This window comes from Penaeus chinensis, chromosome 34 (assembly GCF_019202785.1).
Source record: "Penaeus chinensis breed Huanghai No. 1 chromosome 34, ASM1920278v2, whole genome shotgun sequence".
NCBI lineage: Eukaryota > Metazoa > Arthropoda > Malacostraca > Decapoda > Penaeidae > Penaeus > Penaeus chinensis.
In genome coordinates, this window is record NC_061852.1 from 14195424 (window position 1) to 14215423 (window position 20000).

A 20000-nucleotide genomic window follows, 5' to 3' on the forward strand; every position below is an offset into this window, starting at 1 on the left:
AAGCAAAATAAATGTGCTAGACATCTAAGGTCATGTAGCACTATAGTTAATGTTAGTGAAGGGTGGTTGGTTTAGTGATTAGTTGTTAAAGCTGGGTTAAGGAATTGGTGAGTGAATGGGTTAGGGTCGGGTGAGGTAATGTAAAGGAGTTAGATTAGGTGAAGGATATATATGTGTTTGAGGAAGGAAAACAGGTTGTCAAAGCAGAAAGTGATTCTGTAAGGATGTCTGATAGTTTGGGATGTCTATGTAGGGAGGATAGGTGGGGGAAAGTAGAGGTACGGGCTGCTTCAAAACGTGGGCATGACAATAGAATGTGTGGGACTGAAAGAAGAACATTACATAAGGAACATAGGGGTGGATCGGATTGTGACATCAGATAGGAGTGTGTTAGACGGGTGTGGCCAATGCGTAAGTGGGCGAGAGCCGTCTCCCAATGTCTGTTCCGATTGAATGGAGCTGACCAGGAGGAGATTGATAGTTTTACAGTATGTAAATTGCCATCGATTATATAAGAAGGTCTTAAAGTGTGGGTAATACTCCGTGGCTGGGATATGTGAGAAACGTGGTTGATTTGATATGGACATAGCAGCGTAGCGTGCTAGAGTATCTGCTTGTTCATTGCCGGGGATTCCAACATGGCTGGGCACCCAGCAAAATTTGATTATTTTATGATGTGTGGACAGGTAGAACAACCAGTTCTGGATCTTACAAACAAGGGGGTTGGTCGTGTGTATTGACTTTGAGAGTGAATGAGTTACGGGAGTCAGTAAAAATTGTAAAAGAGGAAGAGGGGAGTGAGTATGTGTGTTTTAAGGCAAAAAGGAGTGCATACAGTTCTGTAGTAAGGACACTGGATTCAGGAGGGAGGGGGTATTTGAAAGTACGAGTTGGGAAGATTACTGCAAAACCAGCACCGGAGGTGGTTTTGGAGCCGTCAGTGTAGACGTGAATACTGGAGGAATGAGTGGAGGCATGGTCAAGGAAATGGGTGAGAATGACAGTAGGAGGAATATTTGATTTTGGTGGGTCAGGGAAGACAGAGGAGCAAATATGGGGGCAAGGTATAAGCCATGGAGGGACTGAATGGACAGAGAACGGGAGGGGTCGGAGATGGGGAAAAGGGGAAAGGGAGAGGAGGGTATCCATGCGAGTGGAGAAAGGAGTAGGTAAACGTGGAGAAGAAGCAAAGGTAGGAAGTAGGGATCGTGGGATATTTAGTTTAGTGAGGGGAAGTTGGTGGAATCAAGCATAACATCGGAGAGAGAGAAGGGCACGGCGTCGAGAGAGAGATGGTATGCCTGATTCAGTGTACAGGCTCTCAACTGGAGAGGAGCAGAAGGCACCTAGGGCTAAGCGAAGACCACAGTGATAAATTGTATCAAGATGGGTAAGGAGAGAAGTTGAGGGAGAGGAGTAGATATGGCATCCATAATCAAGAGTGGAGAGGATCAAGTGGTGACATAATAATAATCTTAAACATAAAATTCGAAATTAACAAGCCTTTTTCCTTAGTGACCCATATTCCTTCTTGCTCATTAACATGCATCTTGTTCAAGACCCCTTTGATGCAACAGGTTGGAAATGATTTGGCCTGAGCAGGAACGTTGCTAGAAAATAATCCCATTTACCGCCAGCTACCACGTTACATGTTTACTGTACTTTTTTTTCTTCTTTTTCTTCTTTTCTTTGAACACAGCTTATTTTTGGTTCGTATTCTGCATTGTTTGATTAGCATTTCAAAGAATTCTGAGTTATCCTGAATCTCTACAACTAACTTGATATTAATTCATATCACCCATTTCCTGAATGATAGTAAGTTTATCAGACAAGAATAAATAGGCATTTGAGAGGCAAAAGTCCTGAAACAGAGATAATATCCCATCAAATAATAATAACTTCAATTATATCTTTGTGGTAATCTTTTGACAGAGCTTTGAATGAATATAAATGAATATAAATTAAATAAAATACAAGACAATTCATATTATTTACCGTTCCATCTATCTATATCATCCAGTAAAATTCCATTTTCTCAGGTCAGTTTTTATACAAGATTTTGTACAAGAACACAAAATGAAAACAAAGAATGAAAATAAAGATACTAAAAGAGGGTGACATCAGGCTTCAATGAACACTTTTTCTGACTTCAAACTTAGCAATTTTTCTGGATGTCAACAATGAGACTGAAGTATTCAACAAATAGATCCCATATTATCTTTACTTATAATATGCATTGATTTAGAAACATGAAAGAAGTATACTTGGAAAGTTTACCAGAACTAACTAATAAAAATACTACCCTGTACTACTTCATACTGCTTTGAAATTTAAAACTTTGTTACTTGAAAGCTGTCCTTCAAGTTCAAATTCCTAACCCAAAAAAAAAGTCACTTACTTCTATTGCTAGGGAATTAAAATAAAAACTACTTGCAGTCTCTACTGGTACCAGTCTCTCGCCAGCATGCACACACACGCACCCACCCACCCCCACCCCCACCCCCACCCCCCTTTACACTAATGATAATATCTGGGAAATTATACAGATTCCTTATTTAATAAACAATAATGAATAAACATTCTACACTCTTATTCTTCAATGTTACTTCGAAGGGAATAAATTCAAAATCCAAATATTACTTTTAAATTCCATCTTAATTTTTTTATTGAATTAAGAATATTACATAAGGTACCTTAAATTACCTTATCTACTGGGATATTTAAAATACTCTTTAATATACTTTACATATATTTACCAGGTACAAAATATTTATTTCACTTTAGCAGAAGCAAGTTTGTTCTTCCACCAGGGAGATAAGAAACTTTTTTTTTCATAATTTTTCCAAATGTGAATAAAAACTTTAGCATATCTTTTCCATAACAAAACAACAGAAATATACAATGATATTTACCAACCTCTTAATTTACTGACATTGACAAACCTTTAGTCATTCAGATAGTTTACTGTATACACTCCCTGCAGAAAGTACAATGCTTTTTTTGATATTTCCTTATCAATATGCTACCGATCTGAACTGCATGCAGGCAACCCAAAAAGAAGTCCAGATACCTATGCTTATGTATGACGTTAAGTATGTACAATAAAAAAATACAGGTTAGAAGGAGCCTAATATAATGTTTAAGATACAGCTCATTCCTAGGAAGATGATATTTCTAAATCTGAATGACATACTCCCTACCAGAAACAAACTGGAATATCTAAAAACTACAAAAGCATAGGGAAAAAATCCTGCTAAGGAGAATTAGCCGAGATCATGAATTTTTGATAACATAAAATGTAATGAACTATCAATTAAATAATGAAAGCCTAAAAACAGGTCAAGCACTTAATTCTGCATAAAAAGAAAAACTAACTTTCTCTTTGTACATCTATGTAAACAATGGTACCATAATGCCTCAAATCAAGAATGATTTTGTGTCCTTTTTACCATTAATGAAGAAAAACAACAAAACCTAAAGCACATTTGACAGAAACATTACAGTAGCATCTGTTAAAAAATATGAGAGCTATGAATACTACTATCAAGGTTTTTTTATACAAACACAAAATTGATACACCACTAAATTTAGTGTTTCATATCATTCCCTTATATTAAGCAAAACTTCTTTTCGTGCTTCAGATTACAAAACCACCAGCTCACAATCTTCTACTTCGCTGAAGTGACTATTTAAATCTGATGCCCATTCCTCCAAGGATCGCTCCTGAAAATGACAATAACAAAGTTAGTACAAGCACAAGAATCATCTACAATCTGCACTATTCTGTATTATATCTTTTAATTTAAAATACACTGCCAATACTTCAACAAGTGAGTTGTCCTCACTTTCCTATCAAAGCCAAAAATCTAAGGTCAAGGTTATTTCCTGAAATACCTGATACCTCACCAAGGAGTCAATTATTACTTCTACCTCTCTCTTCTGTTTACCCTTTCCCTTGATTTTCAGGTAGGTTATCTTTTCTTTGTATTAGTAGTATTTCAATATTACAAAAATATTATTTCAATAATAATAATAATAATAATAATAATAATAATAATAATAATAATAATAATAATAATAATAATAATAATAATAATAATAATAATAATAATAATTATTATTATTATTAATTACTATTATTATTATCATTATTATTAATAATAATAATAATAATAATAATAATAATAATAATAATAATAATAATAATAATAATAATAATAATAATAATAATAATAATAATAATAATAATAATAACAACAACAACAACAATAATAATAATAGCAGCATTGATATTTCCCCACTGGATCCGGCTAGCGTGACCGTCACATGAAAATTTGGCAGAGGGCCATGTTAAGGGAATACACAATCATAAAAAAAAATTGGCTCGGAACCCAGGTGACAAAAATATGGCATATTGAAATATTGAGCTAACGGCCAGGCTGGAAGGGCACCAGCTTCTGGTAGGACACAATTTCCATGTTCAAGATCTTATTCGTGCCCATTATGATAGGCAGCATAAGATATGTAACAGAAAACTGGATAATATGAAGATATCAAGATTTAATAGGAATAACAAATTGTTACTTATTACTATTGTTATTGCACAGTGTTAGACTAACTAGAGAGATAAGATGGAATCTGGCAAGGAAATCATTCTATTACCATCTTGATACAGCATATGAAACGACAGATAGACATCAAAAAATGACAAAAAAGCAAAAAGCACTTGTTCAGAAAAAGAGATGACTACATTCCAAAGAGGAGGCAAAGGAGTCTTGACACCACATACAAATGTTCATGTGAACGAAGCCTGCAAATCACACACCCTAGCATCATTACTCAAATAAACCTAACGCCTGGATCCAACTCGAGAAAAAAACATTTTCCTACAAATTCAACGAAAACCTGTTGAGGTTACTAGCACCTACTGACTCATTTGGTGACTAAACCTCTGTGGATCCATGTATATGCAACAAAATTCACACAAAAAAACACATTGGACAGTACCGTACATTAAACTGCAACCAAATGGTTAAATATATTTACACGCAATGGGGAATTTTTTTTTCTATTTGTCTATCTAAATTCATTTTCTCAAATTACAACTCTCCCTAACCTGAATCTTGAGACAAGTCCAAAGAAGCAAGCCTGATTACCATGTATTCCCAAGAAGTGATATCCAAGGTGGGCAAATTGCTACTCACAAATCTATTGTTTAGCCAGTAGCTTGCTTACCTATAACATTTCTCAGGCATGTCCACCAATCATTCCCCCATCTGGACATGCCTTAAAGGGAGTATTCACCATGGCTTAAAGTTGCACCTACTGTCTTAATTAGGTTATACTTTGTACATAACAATTTGCTAAATATCATGTTACAATTTTAAGGTTATTAGTTCTTTTTTTCACTTTTTATTATTATTTTTACTTCGTGTTGCTCTGTTGCTTTTCACTTATTCCAGTCTTCCTAGCACACAAGATACTTTTGCATTATCTAAAATATTGGTGATTACTTATTATTGTCATTATAGTAATTATGACAATAATAAAGTTCACAAGGTCTACTAACTACCCCCTTTGTGGCTAAGCATTTGCAGAGCCATCAATCATTTCACAAAAAATTCTAAAATGGGCACAGCATTTTCCCGGCAACATTGGGTTAACTATAACTTGCTTCATATCAACCAGCTATTCTAGTATCACACTGCAAGCTTTCACATTAAAATTCAAAGAGATGATAAAAAGACCAATTTCTTCATCCAAAAGCATAGGCAATAGTGAGGCAAGTGCACCATACCTTCCACTGCACTGTTGGCTTCCCTCTCTTTCCCCTACCAATATAGTTGGTCTAAACTGCTTTTCTACTTGTATCATTTATTCACTTTTATTATTCTCTTCTAGCCTGGGGGGGGGGGGGTCTTATTTACTCGCCATATTTAATTCAACTCTGAGATCAATTCCACAAGAAAAGACAAGAAAGAATAACGCTCACCCAAATCCAGTCATGTGCTGCCTTTGAGTTAACCCAACGCTGCTGAGGATGGCATATAACAGATACGCCATGCTCATTGAGAGTTTAGTTTGTTGTCTTTACACATAGATGGCTCCACGAGATACAGTCACCAAAAGACCTACTACCTATCTCACCTGTTTATCCTTTACCTTGATTTTTGGAAATATGTTTTGGTATTTTATATTGCTGTTAGTAATGTTAATAACATTATATTAATTATGATGTCTATAATAATAATAATATTGATATTGATAGCATTAGTAAAAAAACAATAATAGTACAAAATAAATAAATAAATAAATATATTAAAAAATCCTGCACACTCGGGTGAGGTCACAAGGTCTACTAATTAACTTTGTGGCTCAGCACTTATGGAGCCATCTATATAAAGAGACATTTCACAAAACAAAACAGTGAACACATTTTCCTGCTGATATGGGGTTGATAAATATAAGTAATGATCACCCAGCTTCACGTACCATTTTCTTGCTTTCTTGTGAATGTAGTTTGCCTTAATATACTACTGAACGCACAACAAAATAAGTATATATAATTGTAATCTGAGATCTCTACTTTTCTTTTTCACTTTTATCCCCCAGCTGGGTTTATGTACTGTTCTCTGTAGTTTTATTTTTGTGAATCATGTTGCATGCAGATGGCTCAACAAGTGCTCACACACCAAGGAGTCAATTAGGTTTTCCAATCCTTGAATTTTTGGGAAAACATCTTTGTTCCAATGCTATTAATATTGATACTGTTAATATTATTACTGAAATTATTATTATTATAATGTTATCAAAATTGTTATTAAGCCCTTGTGGAGTCTTCTCTGTGTAAACAAAATTAATTAACTAAAATTACAGTGGACATCTCATGCCATCCAAGACCATTAGGTTAAATTTACTTGCATGTTAAGCTTAGTTCGTGCTATTGAATTTGTATCAAGTAACTTTTTCTTATCATCATTCCTAAAAAAAAAAAACAATCCCAGAACAAATTTTAAACTATATTACATGATTGTGAAAAGCCATATCATGTCTATAACAAACTAGGCCAGTCTGTGTAACTATATCTCATTGCCTCCTAGTGACATGTACATGGTGCTGGAGACACATTTTATTAACATCTTAGTCTAATGTTAGACTTTCTTCCTAAATGCTGTGATGGGAATATCTGCTACAAAAAAGCAATGAGGCCTCACATTGCTAGGTTTTATTGGTGCATATACTGCATAAAAAACAAGCCTGCCATTTACCCACACCAGTTAATCAGACATAATGCCAGGTATATGCATATCCTGGAGTTAAGGCCTTTTGATATTTTGGCCAATCCAGAAGCATTGGGTTAAATAAACAATTACCAGCAAAAGAATTCTGAGGGGAAAAGATTGCATGCTGATAACATACGTCAATATTTGTATTCCAATATATTTTACATTTGTATCTTTGCGTTAAAAAAAGCAAGGATTTTATATCACATGTTTCTATTACTGTTACTGACTATGAACTATGACTCAAAATGAAACATTTAATTTGTGAAGAAAAACTCACAATTTGTGCACAATTCTGATGCATAACAATGGTTTAAATAAAAAAATAAAAAAAAAGGAGGTGGAGGAGAATTTGGCAAATTCATATGATCTTCAGTGTACAGCTATATGTGGTATATATTCAACTAACATACCTCACTGCCTGCATTTTAGACCTGCCTCAAGATGTAAACAATTCACCCTCAACAAAGAACAAAATACTTACAAATACACTGTTCACTTTCTTCTTCTTCTTCACGGCCTTTCCTTTACCAGAAGTGAATGTGTCTGAGAACGAGGAGTCGTTGGTTGACTGCGAACTGTTAGCAGCTGCCTTCTTGATCTTCTTGGGTGCCCTCTTTGTCTGAGGCTTCTTCTTTCTCTTAGGCTTCTCAGGAGAGGTATCCTGTGAGACAGAAATCATTACTAAGCTGTTTAACTAATATAGGATTTTTTTTTTAAAGATGGTGAATACCAGTAAAAAAAATACATTTTCTATAATCCTGGATTTGGTTATTTGGAAATCTGAAAATGGCTTATAATATTTATATATAAATTCATAGACAGGACAGATCAGCATTTTACAAGTTATATCTATTATAAAAATGATATAAGAACTTGCTTGCAATACTAGTTCCACTGCAGTGTCTATACAAAATAATAATTTCTTAAAATAATATTAGTAGTAATGTAAGCATCATCACTATAATCATCATCACAATAATAATATTAATATTATTATAATAGTTATAACAATAATAATCACCATCATAGTAAAAGCAATATTACAGAACAATAATAATTTGTCCTTGCAAAGTTTAAGGGAATAGACCTATAGAAAAATGGTACCTGAATTTATAAAGGGGTTACCAAGAGTAAATAACCAAAAAAGAGTTAGATAGACAGAGGAGGTGATGTAAATATAAAGAAATAGAAACTTCTGTTCCCAGGGTTTCAAGAATCTACTGAAAAAGGCAAAGAAATAAAAAGTTAAAAAAAAATAACTGTTGTATATACCTGGAGGGGTCTGAACTAAGAAAAAGGAAAATATAAATGGTATAAAAGATTTTCAGCTTGTAAATGTTCATAAAAAAAAGGAATATCCACAGATGTACTTAAGAATTGTGAAGACAGACAATGGCTAATGGTTAGAAAAAATAAATGTGCTAGACATGAAATGGCATACAGCACTATGGTAAAGTAGTGTGGCAAAAAGGGTGGAAATTAATTAACGATTGGGATAAGGTTGTAAAACTCTATAGGATAGAATGGTAGTGAAAAGGGTAGAGGGGGAGCAAATGGTATACAGTGGGGATTTGTAAAAGGAGAAAGGGTGAAAGGTAATTAGATCAAATGGAGAGTGTGTCAGGGGAAGGGAGAGTAACACTGTAGAAGAAACAGATGTCTGAAGAGCAGACGGAGAGGTGGGTGCAGGAGAGGATGTGGTAGGAGAAGATAGGGTGGAACATTTAGATTGCCTGGTACGACAGGTAGAGTGAGAGGAGGGGTAAGCAATGGGGAAGTAGATATTGGAGTATCTGGATTTAGACTCGAATTTGACTGAGGGAGAGAGGGAGTAGAGATATGATGGTTTGGGGTAGAGGGAGGAGATACTGGGGAAGATGCTGAGAGTGAGGCCTAGTTTGGGAGGAATAGTGTAGCACTACACTGTTACTGCATCATAGTCAACAAAGCATGCGAGCAAGTCATTTATACAGTCTGACCATTCCTTGTCATACACAAGACAAACAGTCAGGGAGACGGAAACAGTTCTGTTAAAGTAGCATGGGAGGAGTGAGGGTGGGCTGGAAGAGGTTTGCCAGTGAGATCAGTCAGGGCAGAGAGTATGCAAGCTTGGGCTGTAGGGGGAATCACAAAGAATCAATCCCAAGTGGTTGGGCCAAAAGGGTACTCAAAAGGTTTACAGACATGGAAGCAGTAGAAGGTCAAGGGCAGGAGGAAGACAGCGTGGTAAGGAGAGAGGTAGTACTGTTGGCAGTAGGACAACAAGGATGAAGAGTAGTAATAAGGGGGATGGAGAATGAAGATGAATGTACAGTAGGAGATGGAGTGGAGGATGTTGGGAGAGAGGAAGGGGTGTATTATGAAGACCTGGGTGGATGATTTAGAATGGATAGTCAACAGCAAACATTGAAGAAAGGTCAGAGCTGAGGTCAAAGGAGAGGCAGCATGGCTCCCAGAGGCAGTTCATGACTGACACAAAGCCTCAGGGGAAGGAAAAGACCATGCAAAATTAGCTGAGGCAAGGGCTGAGGTCGAAGGTGGGGGGGGTCGGTGATCCCCTGCATTGGGCACCGGTCTACATTTTCTAAGCCCCCCACAATAGCAACGAGCAAGGGATTAGGGGGGTGAAGACAGACTAAAAATCTTGAAAATTTCTACATTTTGATGAAACACTTTCTTGTTTATGTATTTATATTTCTTATATTATTCAAAAACTTACCTCATCCTCTGTTTCTGTTGTTATATTCCCTCCTCTATATTCTTTTACAAATTTCTTTCTAATTTCTTCCAAGACTCCTCTGTCATATGATTTTCTTGCTGGCTGTAATACAAGAATTCTGATAAATAAGGCTGATGAATACACACCTGACTTTGAGATATACTTGTATGCTATGTCAGGAAACTTACCACTTTTGTATTTATTCTATGATAATAAATATAATACCAATGTTGACAATATGGATTTTCATTAACTTTTTACAATATATAGTTTATACTGGAAAGCAATCTAAAATATTTTGTTTCTTAAAAATACCTTAGAAAATGATTTTTCGGGGGAATTTCCTAGCTGCCTGACATTTTCTTGGCCAGATGATGATAACTGCTCTTTCTGTGGGACCTGATTAAGCAACATCTCATCCAGTGTTAGCTGGCGCTCTGTACCCTCTTCCTCTTCAAAAAGAAGCGACACATTTCCTACTGTCTCCTCCTCATTGTCTTCTTTTCTCTTTGTGTTAACTTGTCTTTTGGGTCTGCTGATACTAGTTTCAGTAGGCTTTTTGACAACAGTCTTGGATCTGTTTGAACTTTTCCCAACTCTTGATCTTGTTGAGTTCTGACTTACATTGGACATTTGTGAAACAGACATTGTGGATGTGCTGCGGCCATGCGCTATCATGCTAGCTGAACAATTTATGGATGAATAACTTTTTGCACCAGGACGAAGGCGACTCCAGGAAAAACGGGAGGGCATGACAAAAGACTGATTGGGTGGCTGGCAATATGATGTAAAGCTATCTGTCATATTTGTGATTTGGAGTTGTGAATTTTGGCCTGATCTCTGGACCGGAGAAAGATTTAATCCACTTTCCTCAACCTCACTTTCATCATCAAAACCAAAACACACAGCAATATCTTCTTTGACCTCCTTGGGTGGCAGCGGTTCGTTAATAGTCAAAGACACCATATTCTCTACTCTCGGAGTTGAAGAGCCTCCAATATATTTGGACATGTGCTTTGATATGGCTGGAGTAGGTAATGTACTTGCTGATACCATTGGCATAGTTGCCAGAGAACCCTCTGGACCAGGTACAAATGAACTTGCAGTTTCTCCTTCAAATCCTTCAAATACATCTTCAGTATCATGTGTATCAAAAAAATCATCATAATCATACTCTACTGCAACATTTGTTCTTTCTGATTCATTGCCTCTTGCCTTCTCATTCTCTCTACTCCTAGTATTTTCATTTCCATCCTCTCTCATGGACTCCTTCCCACTTACCCTTGTTGACTCCTCACCCACAGGTCTACGAGATTTGGGTGCTAGAATGCTCGTCTGCCAACTCAGGTCAGTGGTTAGAAGTGTTGGCTTTGTTCTGGGTTTAGGTTTTTCTCGCTTAATGCGCCTCGTCCTCTTTGTTCTGGATTTCTTTTTTACTCCTTCTTCATCAGAATTGAAAGTAAACTCAAAGACATCTCCTCCAATCCTTAAAGATCTTCTTTTCCTCTCTGCTGGTGTCTTAATTATTTTCCTCTCTGCTGGTGTCTTAATTATTTTCCTCCCTGTATTCCAGATCGGCAATTTGGGTTTGCTTGATATTAATGATTCATTTGGAGATTCTGCAGCTTTGACAGCAGGAATGAGGCCTGAAGTTCCCAAAGGTTTCTTCATGACTTTTGTTATTTTCTTGGACTGGGAGGGTGTTTCTGAAAGGATTTTTTTACCCTTTACTGGAGGGGAAGTTACATTTTTTCCTGGCTGAAGCTTTCTTCCTTTTGTTCTTTTATTCACTGGTGATACCTCATCTTCTTGTGTTCTGCTTTCATCAATATTTTGTCTGAGTTTGCCTTTTTTAACTGCTGTATGTGTGCCTTTAGTTACTGTTTTACTTCCGAGTTTGTTGACACTTTCTTCCGAGGTACTGGGGGAGGCTTTGTTTGCATCTGAGTTTTCATCTGCCTTTGTCTTTCTTGATCTCTTCACTTGAGTTTGAATAACAATCTCTTTTTTACTCTCATGAACAGTTTCCTCAACCACAGACTTTGTTGCTTTTCCAATAGGCCTAGGGCCTCTAGTTTTCCCTTTATTTTCTTTATCAACTTTGGGAACAGTTTCCTTTTCTGATGATTTTTCTTGTGTTGCTCTCATCCTGGCGGAACGTCGAGATGAAGGCTCCGAATTTACGATTTTGTTATCTGGCTCTGGGATCTGATCTGCAGCTCCTTCTGTGGCTGAATTAGGTGAAGAATCCTTTTCCATTTCTTTTCTTCCTCTCCTTTTAGTTATTATCTTTTTGCCTTCTGCCATATTTTGCTCCTTGCTCTTGCTGTCTTTTTTCTCCAGTTTCTCTACATGGGATTCCTGTATCTTCTTCCCTCTTGTGGATTTCCTTACTGGAGTTTCCGTAACATTCTCCTTATCCACATTCACTTCACTGCCTTCAAGCTTCCTTTTAGCCAGTCTTTGTGATTCAGCATTTGATTTCTTTCCAACGGTACTGCTGTGCATAATATTATTCTTCTCCCTCAAGGGGGATGATAAAGGATTCTGTACAGCATTCTTTTCTCTTAAAATATTTTTGTTTTCTTTGTCTTGCGGTTCCACTCTTGAAACTAGAGGCTTCCTGCGACCAATAATAGGGGATGATGGGGTTCCTGAGACCAGATTTGCCTCTAATTTTTTGGCAAGAGATTGAGGTGTCCTTCCACCGGACCTCAGCTGGGATAAAACCTTCCTCTGAAGAACAGGAGACCTTACTGCCTTTGGTGTGGGGGCTGACTGCCCTCGTCTTTGGGCTGGAGCCATGATGAGTCACTTGCAGGTCCCACTAGAAGAGAAAATCTGCCACAGAATCTGAAACAAAAACTTTGTGCTTGAGAGGCTTAACCACATTATCTCTTGCATAAAGATTTTCCCTACTAACTGCAAACATTAAGAAATATAATGTCTAGTTTTAACTCCTGTGAAGTTCACTGTCTATTCTCATGAATTTATTACAGGGAAGGGTTAAACAAAGAAAAAAAATATATGCTAATTTTGGGAATCAATGAATTTATTTGCTGTTATTTAGGTTTTCTTTAGATATGAATAAGGGACAAATTATAGAGTATTATTTGAGTCGTTGTATGTTTGTATTTTTTCTTATCAATAATTTCTTTTTTACTGCTGTTGTTCCTATACCACTGCAAATACAGCCAAATTAATTATGAAAAAAAAACTATAGTACTACAGGTCCTTATAATAAACATATATATGACAACTATGGTAATCACTTGACTAACATTACTGTTACTAGAAAGTCAGTTTCTAACAAGTCTTTAAAGTTAGTCAAAGAATACATTATACTAATTAAAGTATCCATATTGTATCTAATTCCTAATAAGAAAATGCACTTCTGGTAAAACTGCAGAACAGTTCTCCATCAACACAAAAACAGAACAGACAAAGTGTTTCCACACCAGTATTTCACAGCAACATATTGGAATTTTGCTGTAAACTGAAGATTTCTTCCCAGTGTAATTATCCTTCCAACTACTATATTTACAGTCATAACAAAACTTGGACAAGTAAATTCAGTAAATCTGCCATACTAAGACTCTTTAAATTAGAAAAAATCCAAAATACAAGAACCCTACCATAAAGAATGCCAATTTCTGATGTGGGTATATCATACATCAGTTCTTCTTCTGTTACTTGTCAATTTTTGTTAGATGGTCTCAGTAAATATTTTCATTTTGACCCATTTCGATCCAGGTGACGAGATAATACCATCATGGGAAATTTTGGCCAAGAGCTGGGGTGACAGTAATGTGTTGTCATGATAATTCCAGCCAAAGGCCACCAAGACAAGACTCACCACCAGTGCACAAAGTCTTTGGAGGACAATTTAAGGAAGGGGCTTTCACGTTATTTCAACAAGTAAATAAGGGGGGGATGTACCATCCGTGAGTCATGGCTGGAAGAGCACCAGCTCTGGGAAGCACACTAATTCCATGCTAATGATCCTATTCCTGCCTGTTATGACTGGCATCACAATGGGTACTAAAGAAATCTGAATTTTAAAATATCAAAATTACACACATAACAAAACACTGTTTATGGTATTGTTACTGCAGAGTCGTAGACTACCTAGAGATATGATGTGGATCTTATGGATGCTGTGCAAGGGAAACAGTCTATAACCATCTTTATACAGCATATCAAATGACAGATAGACATTGGAAAATGGTGAAACGCAAAAAACACTTCTGAGACAATAACATTCCAATGAAGTGGCAAGGAGTCTTGACAAAGGTCAAGAGTGCTTGTGTTGGCCAGGCCTACAAGCCACACATCCAGGAGAGTTAATGCCTGGATTTTGGCACCTGGATCCAACAGGTTTAAAAAATAATTTCCCTGGCATAAAACACCAAAATTCTTGCAAAATGAACAAAGAATGAGTTATTCTATCATGCTCCCTTTTCCTCTAAGCTATGACACAACACTAGACGAGTTGTTTTAATCATAGCATTATGAAAATGGCAAATCTTTATATAAGTTTCATGTCAATAATAAAGGCAATATTTGAACCAATAGACTGTAACAATCTGGGGTAGAGCATTGGCTTTATAAATGCAGTCCTTTTTTGCAGTTAGCAAGTCAAATCAGCTGTCAACCAACTCTGGGTGGAAAGGAAACAGCAGCTCGGTATACATCCCCCTTTGAACATGGGCTCTAGTCCACTTGGATATGGCATTAAATTTGTTACATAAATATTTTCATCTCCTCTCCAAATAAAATGAGTTTCAGGTGGCATTACTATACCTATAAATATCTGAGTAATAAATAAGAACATTCTGGAAAAGTGTACCTGAACCTAATTTTCATTGTATCTTTTTTTTAAGGAAGACAATTAACTGGACATCAATTTCCCTTTACACATCATGAGAGTCTAGTAAGAACAATCTTTATGTTAATCATGTCCCTTAGGATCTCACCCTTATTGAAGGTGTTATTATGATATAATGAAGTTTACCCTAGCCTGATCTTGCTATGCCATATCACAGTAGTTACAGCAGATGTTTGTATACCAAATATTGGGGTAGTGCATGGGCAAGATACTCCTTAGAGCAATGGTTCCCATCCGCTGAGTCGTGACAACCAAAGGAGTTGCAGACAGTTACCAGGGAGGTCATGAAACTTGAAGAGAAAAGATATTGCATGCCATTTTATTAAGTGTTCTTGAATGTTATTATCTAAAATACACTATGAAACCATATCTTCAAGCAATAGGGTATTACAATTTGATAAAGAAAGCTTGCATAGATTGTTGAAAATATACTGTTAGGAAAACCATACGTGGAATGCCTGACATCACAAGAGCTGTGAATGAATTGGATAAAGATTGGGAACTACTGCCCTAGAGCATTGAAGGAAAGATCCTAATGTTATAGCAAAATTCTTTGTGGTATGTTTATCTCAATATAAAGTGATTCAAGCCAGTCACACTTATCTTGTTCATTTAGGAATTCCAAAGTTACTACAAGAATAGGCAGCAATGCAGCTACATATTACAACCTAAAGGAGTATTATATAAAAAATGGTTTATAACAACTAATGTAACAACCAGGACAAACAATGACCAACTGGACCAGACTCGTCAACTGTGACACTTCCTGCACAAAATTTAAATTAAAAAGTTATCTGACATAGACATTGCAGCATCTCTTTCAACTTTCATCTTTCACATCAATTGATATGAAATTTATTTTAATGAACTTGTATAGAACAAAAGTAACACTTGTTATGAAAACCTGCTTCCTGGACATTCAATGCACCTACACAAGACATACAATTAAAACACGTTAAATCAACAGACCACTCATAAGCAACAATTGTTTTGTGTTGCTTATTGTTCAGGGTATTGTAATCAACAGTTCTGAACTGATTCTTGTACAGTGAAGATGTATGATTGCCATATTGGTTTAAGTACAGTACAATGACAATGTGGGATATGCAATGACAATGCACCCAAAAGGTTTATCATCTAACAAGTAACCAGTCCAAACTCTATCTTGCCAGACTATATGGCCTATGTGCTTCCAAAGATGTTCTAAGACTAACTGCCTAAAAATGTTTATTTGATGTTATGTTAGTTTAAACTTCAATCTATAACAAAAACTTTGATATGTTTATGTAAATGCACAAAATTATGACACTTTAACGTGAACATATTGATGATATAAGTTACAGATGAAAGTTTAAACTAACAAAATAATTAACCAACACACTTTTGGGCAAGTAGTCGAGAACTACTTTGGAAGCACATGCTCTCGTATGAGGAAGAAGAATGCTGACCTGCAATCACTATGCATACAACAAAATCATATGGTCTACAGTTTGTTTTTATATTAGGCAGAAATCAAATACATTTTATATTTTGTCTCCCTTTCCCCACCCAAATCCCATAGGTCACGTGAAACTATATTAGGAATTCTAAATCTTGTCTATGGGTCTTGTTGTTATGAACCAAATATTTACCAACACTTGATATGAAAGAATAAATCTTTGGGTCAATTTCTTCCTGCTTTGTTAAACTTTAACATGATATGCTTATAAAAACATAGCAAAACAATGAAAGCTAAAAAGAAAAAGTTGAAGTTAGCTTATTATTTCTGGAATTAAATCCCTGAATTCTGAATGAAAATGTTGTGCTAATATATTTTGGTGAAAGTTCTTAACTCTCTATAGTAAAGAGCTGCCAGGCACAAAACATTCATATATTAGTGTCTTTTTGTGCATTCTGTTTGCTTGTGTTTTCCAGCCTCTAACTCAACAGAGTAGCTATCATTTTAGTAGAGGATGTATATATAGTTCAGCAACCCCTCTGAGTTTTAAAACCTGCTTGTGAATGTCTACCTAATTGCTCATTAGTGAATACCATTTAATGCTATATGAAGATCAGGTATAAATAACAATGATATAACTTCTCCAAGCATGTGACATAAATGACTGGATTCAACTTATATGTGTATATATATATATATATATATATGTATAAATTATTCATATTTTGTCCTCCAACTTCCATGTTACTGTTTATGCCTTCCACTGCTATCAGTGAATTGGGGTGAGGGTTCCATGGCGTAATTTCAATGTGTGTGGGTGACTGACAGTGAGAGAAATCCATCGATATCACTGTCATTATGACCAGTTATGCGAAAGCCTTTTGATCATTCACCAAATTACATTTTGTTGAGCATATAATTCAAAATCTTTCAGTTATAGCTCTTTCCCCATGCAGATTTAAATTTGCATATAGGACTAGCATCTACTAATTATACAGTTTCACTCCACTTTCCCCCCCAAAAATACTGTAATTCAGCACCACAGTGAATCAACTCGTCAAAACTAATCCAGGTAAATATATGCCCTGAGTAATACCATACCGTATTACCCAAGGTATATATAAGGACATATTATACTTACATAGACCTTATGACGTAAACCCATTATGAGGAATTTCTCGAACGAGTATTATAAGCCACCTGTTAAAACTATTAGTTTCAGCTAAAATCAAAATAACAAGCGACTACATTTACTGTCATTGGTCGGAGGAACAGAATGGGAATAAGAAAGAAACCTTTAAATCCATCATACTGATTATTTCAAACTATTACGAATTTACTTGCACAGAATCTCGAGGTCAAAGAATTGTCACTCTGGTAAAAATAAACGTTCCTATAACATCAATTAAGCTCATTTCCACCTTAACGTTCCACTCACACTAAACTCCAATACACCAACACGATCTTACCTCACTCACTGCCGCATTTCCCCGCGTGGAAAAGCCATAAATCCAGTAAAGAAAGCACAGACAAACGTTTCCTCCAGCCTCACCGTTTTCGAATGTTGTGGTGCTGGCGAGCGGCGGCCTCTGCGCATGCGTGGCCCGGGTGCGTGAGGCTCGCGCGCTAGCTGGTCGTGGCGGAGGCGTTTTGAATGAAGGCATTGGGAGCAAAGTCTTTGATTGGGAGTATGCCTTGATATTTCTTTTGATTCGTTTTGAAGAAAGGTATTGAGAGTATGCCTTGATTTTTTTATTCGTGTTGAATAAAGGCATTGAGAGTATGTCTTTGATTTTGATTCATAATATGATATGATTATCTCTGTCTGTCTGCCTCTCTCTATCATCATTATCATCATAATAAAAAATATTATCATTATTACTATTGTTGTTGTGGTTGTTTTGTTGTTGCTGTTTTCATTATTTCTTATATTACCATTATTATCTTTTATTATTATTACCACTATGTATTATAATTATTAGTAGTATCATTATTATTATTATTATTATTATTATCATTAGTATTATTATAATTAATATTATTATTATCATTATTATTATTATCATTAATATTATTATTATCATTATTATTATTATTTTTATTATTATCATCATTATTATTATTATCATTATTATTATTATTATCATCATCATTATTATTATTGTTATTATTGTCATTATTTTTATTATTGTTATCATTATTATTATCATTATCATTATTTACCATTATTATTATTATTATTATTATTATTATTATTATTATTATTATTATTATTATTATCTTAATTATTATTATTATCATTATTACTTTTATCATTATTATTATTAATATTATAATTATTATTATTGGTATTATTATTATTATTATTATCATTTTTATTATTGTTATCATTATTATTATAATTATCATTATTTACTATTATCATTATTATTATCATTATTATTATTATTATTATTATTATCTTAATTATTATTATTATTATTATTAATTTATCATTATTATTATTAATATTATCATTATTATTATTGTTGTTATTTTTATTATTATTATCATTTTTATTATTGTTATCATTATTGTTATCATTATCATTATTTACTATCATCATTATTATTATCATTATTATTATCATCATTATCAGTATCACTATTGTTATTATCACTATTGTTATTATCATTATTATTATTATTATCATTATTATTATTATCATTATTATTATTATTGTTATTGTTATCATTAGCATTATTATCATTATCATTAATGTTATCATTTTTATGGAATGGATCGGGTAGCTATGTGAATTTCATATAGCTATTTCGGGAGTATTGAAAGATAGAAATTTATGAAAATCCGATGTGTGCATTTGCGGATATTCGAGTACTATGCAGTTATTCAAAAACATATATTTTACTCATGGTGTTATATCCTTTGGTATTGTTACTATAATTACAATCATTATTATTTTTTGATCAGCTATGTTCCTCCTTCTCTCACTTTCTCTGATACACGGGCTAACTTTGTTTTTCTTAATAGTATTTCCTAAATGTTCTTGGTAAGCCGACTTAGTATATGACGCTTAGATGTGTCGATTTTTTTCATACCTAGAGTGGTATTAGTTATTATCTAGAAATTACAGAGCATGTTGTTTTCATAATCTTATAACCTGTGATATACAGGTGTATAATACATTCGAGATAATCAGTCACGAATGTAATATTTTGCAATTTAACACGTGTATTTGGTTATTTCACGAATCTAGATGAGCTGCAAGGCTTTATATAATGATAACTGAAATTTCTTTTAATAATTTAGTCAATTTCTGTGCGACGGGCGAAGTTATAAGACATAGATTTGTGCTTATTTTTTCAGATTTGTTATTGGAAATAGACGTTTATTTGTAGTATGATAATACCGTAAGTAAAAAGAGGAATTTCAAGTAATGCCTTAGTCACAACATTGACAAATTTCCTTGTGATTTGAATAAGATGAGAAATACATACGCGAGTTGTGCTCTCTTGTGCTGCGATGAGACACCGCTCACGCTCGCTCTTCCAGTCTCGTTTATATTCTCTTCGTGTCTCTCCCTTCCCCTCTCCTCTCTCTCTCTCTCTCTCTCTCTCTCTCTCTCTCTCTCTCTCTCTCTCTATCTATCTATCTATCTCTCTCTCTCTT

At 34.9% G+C, this 20000-nt stretch overlaps 1 protein-coding gene across 1 annotated transcript; it reads right to left on the bottom strand.

Annotated features, from left to right (window-relative positions):
• Positions 1-2636: 2636 nt before the first annotated feature.
• On the bottom strand, positions 2637-17918 carry LOC125043733. The gene is made up of 5 exons (XM_047639981.1): positions 17801-17918; positions 10321-12858; positions 10006-10107; positions 7768-7947; positions 2637-3723 (listed from the first exon to the last, which is right to left on the bottom strand). Exons 2-5 carry the CDS (start codon positions 12808-12810, stop codon positions 3643-3645), a joined length of 2853 nt encoding a protein of 950 aa, XP_047495937.1. The 5' UTR covers positions 12811-12858; positions 17801-17918; the 3' UTR covers positions 2637-3642.
• Between the last annotated feature and the right edge of the window lie 2082 nt (positions 17919-20000).

Coding starts and splice junctions, on each gene's coding strand:
- LOC125043733 (XM_047639981.1), bottom strand. CDS start 12,810: ATGGCTCCAGCCCAAAGACGAGGGCAGTCAGCCCCCACACCAAAGGCA. Junction 10,108..10,320: donor CCGAAAAATCATTTTCTAAG/GTATTTTTAAGA, acceptor CTTGTATTACAG/CCAGCAAGAAAATCATATGA. Junction 3,724..7,767: donor AGAAAGTGAACAGTGTATTT/GTAAGTATTTTG, acceptor TGTCATTTTCAG/GAGCGATCCTTGGAGGAATG.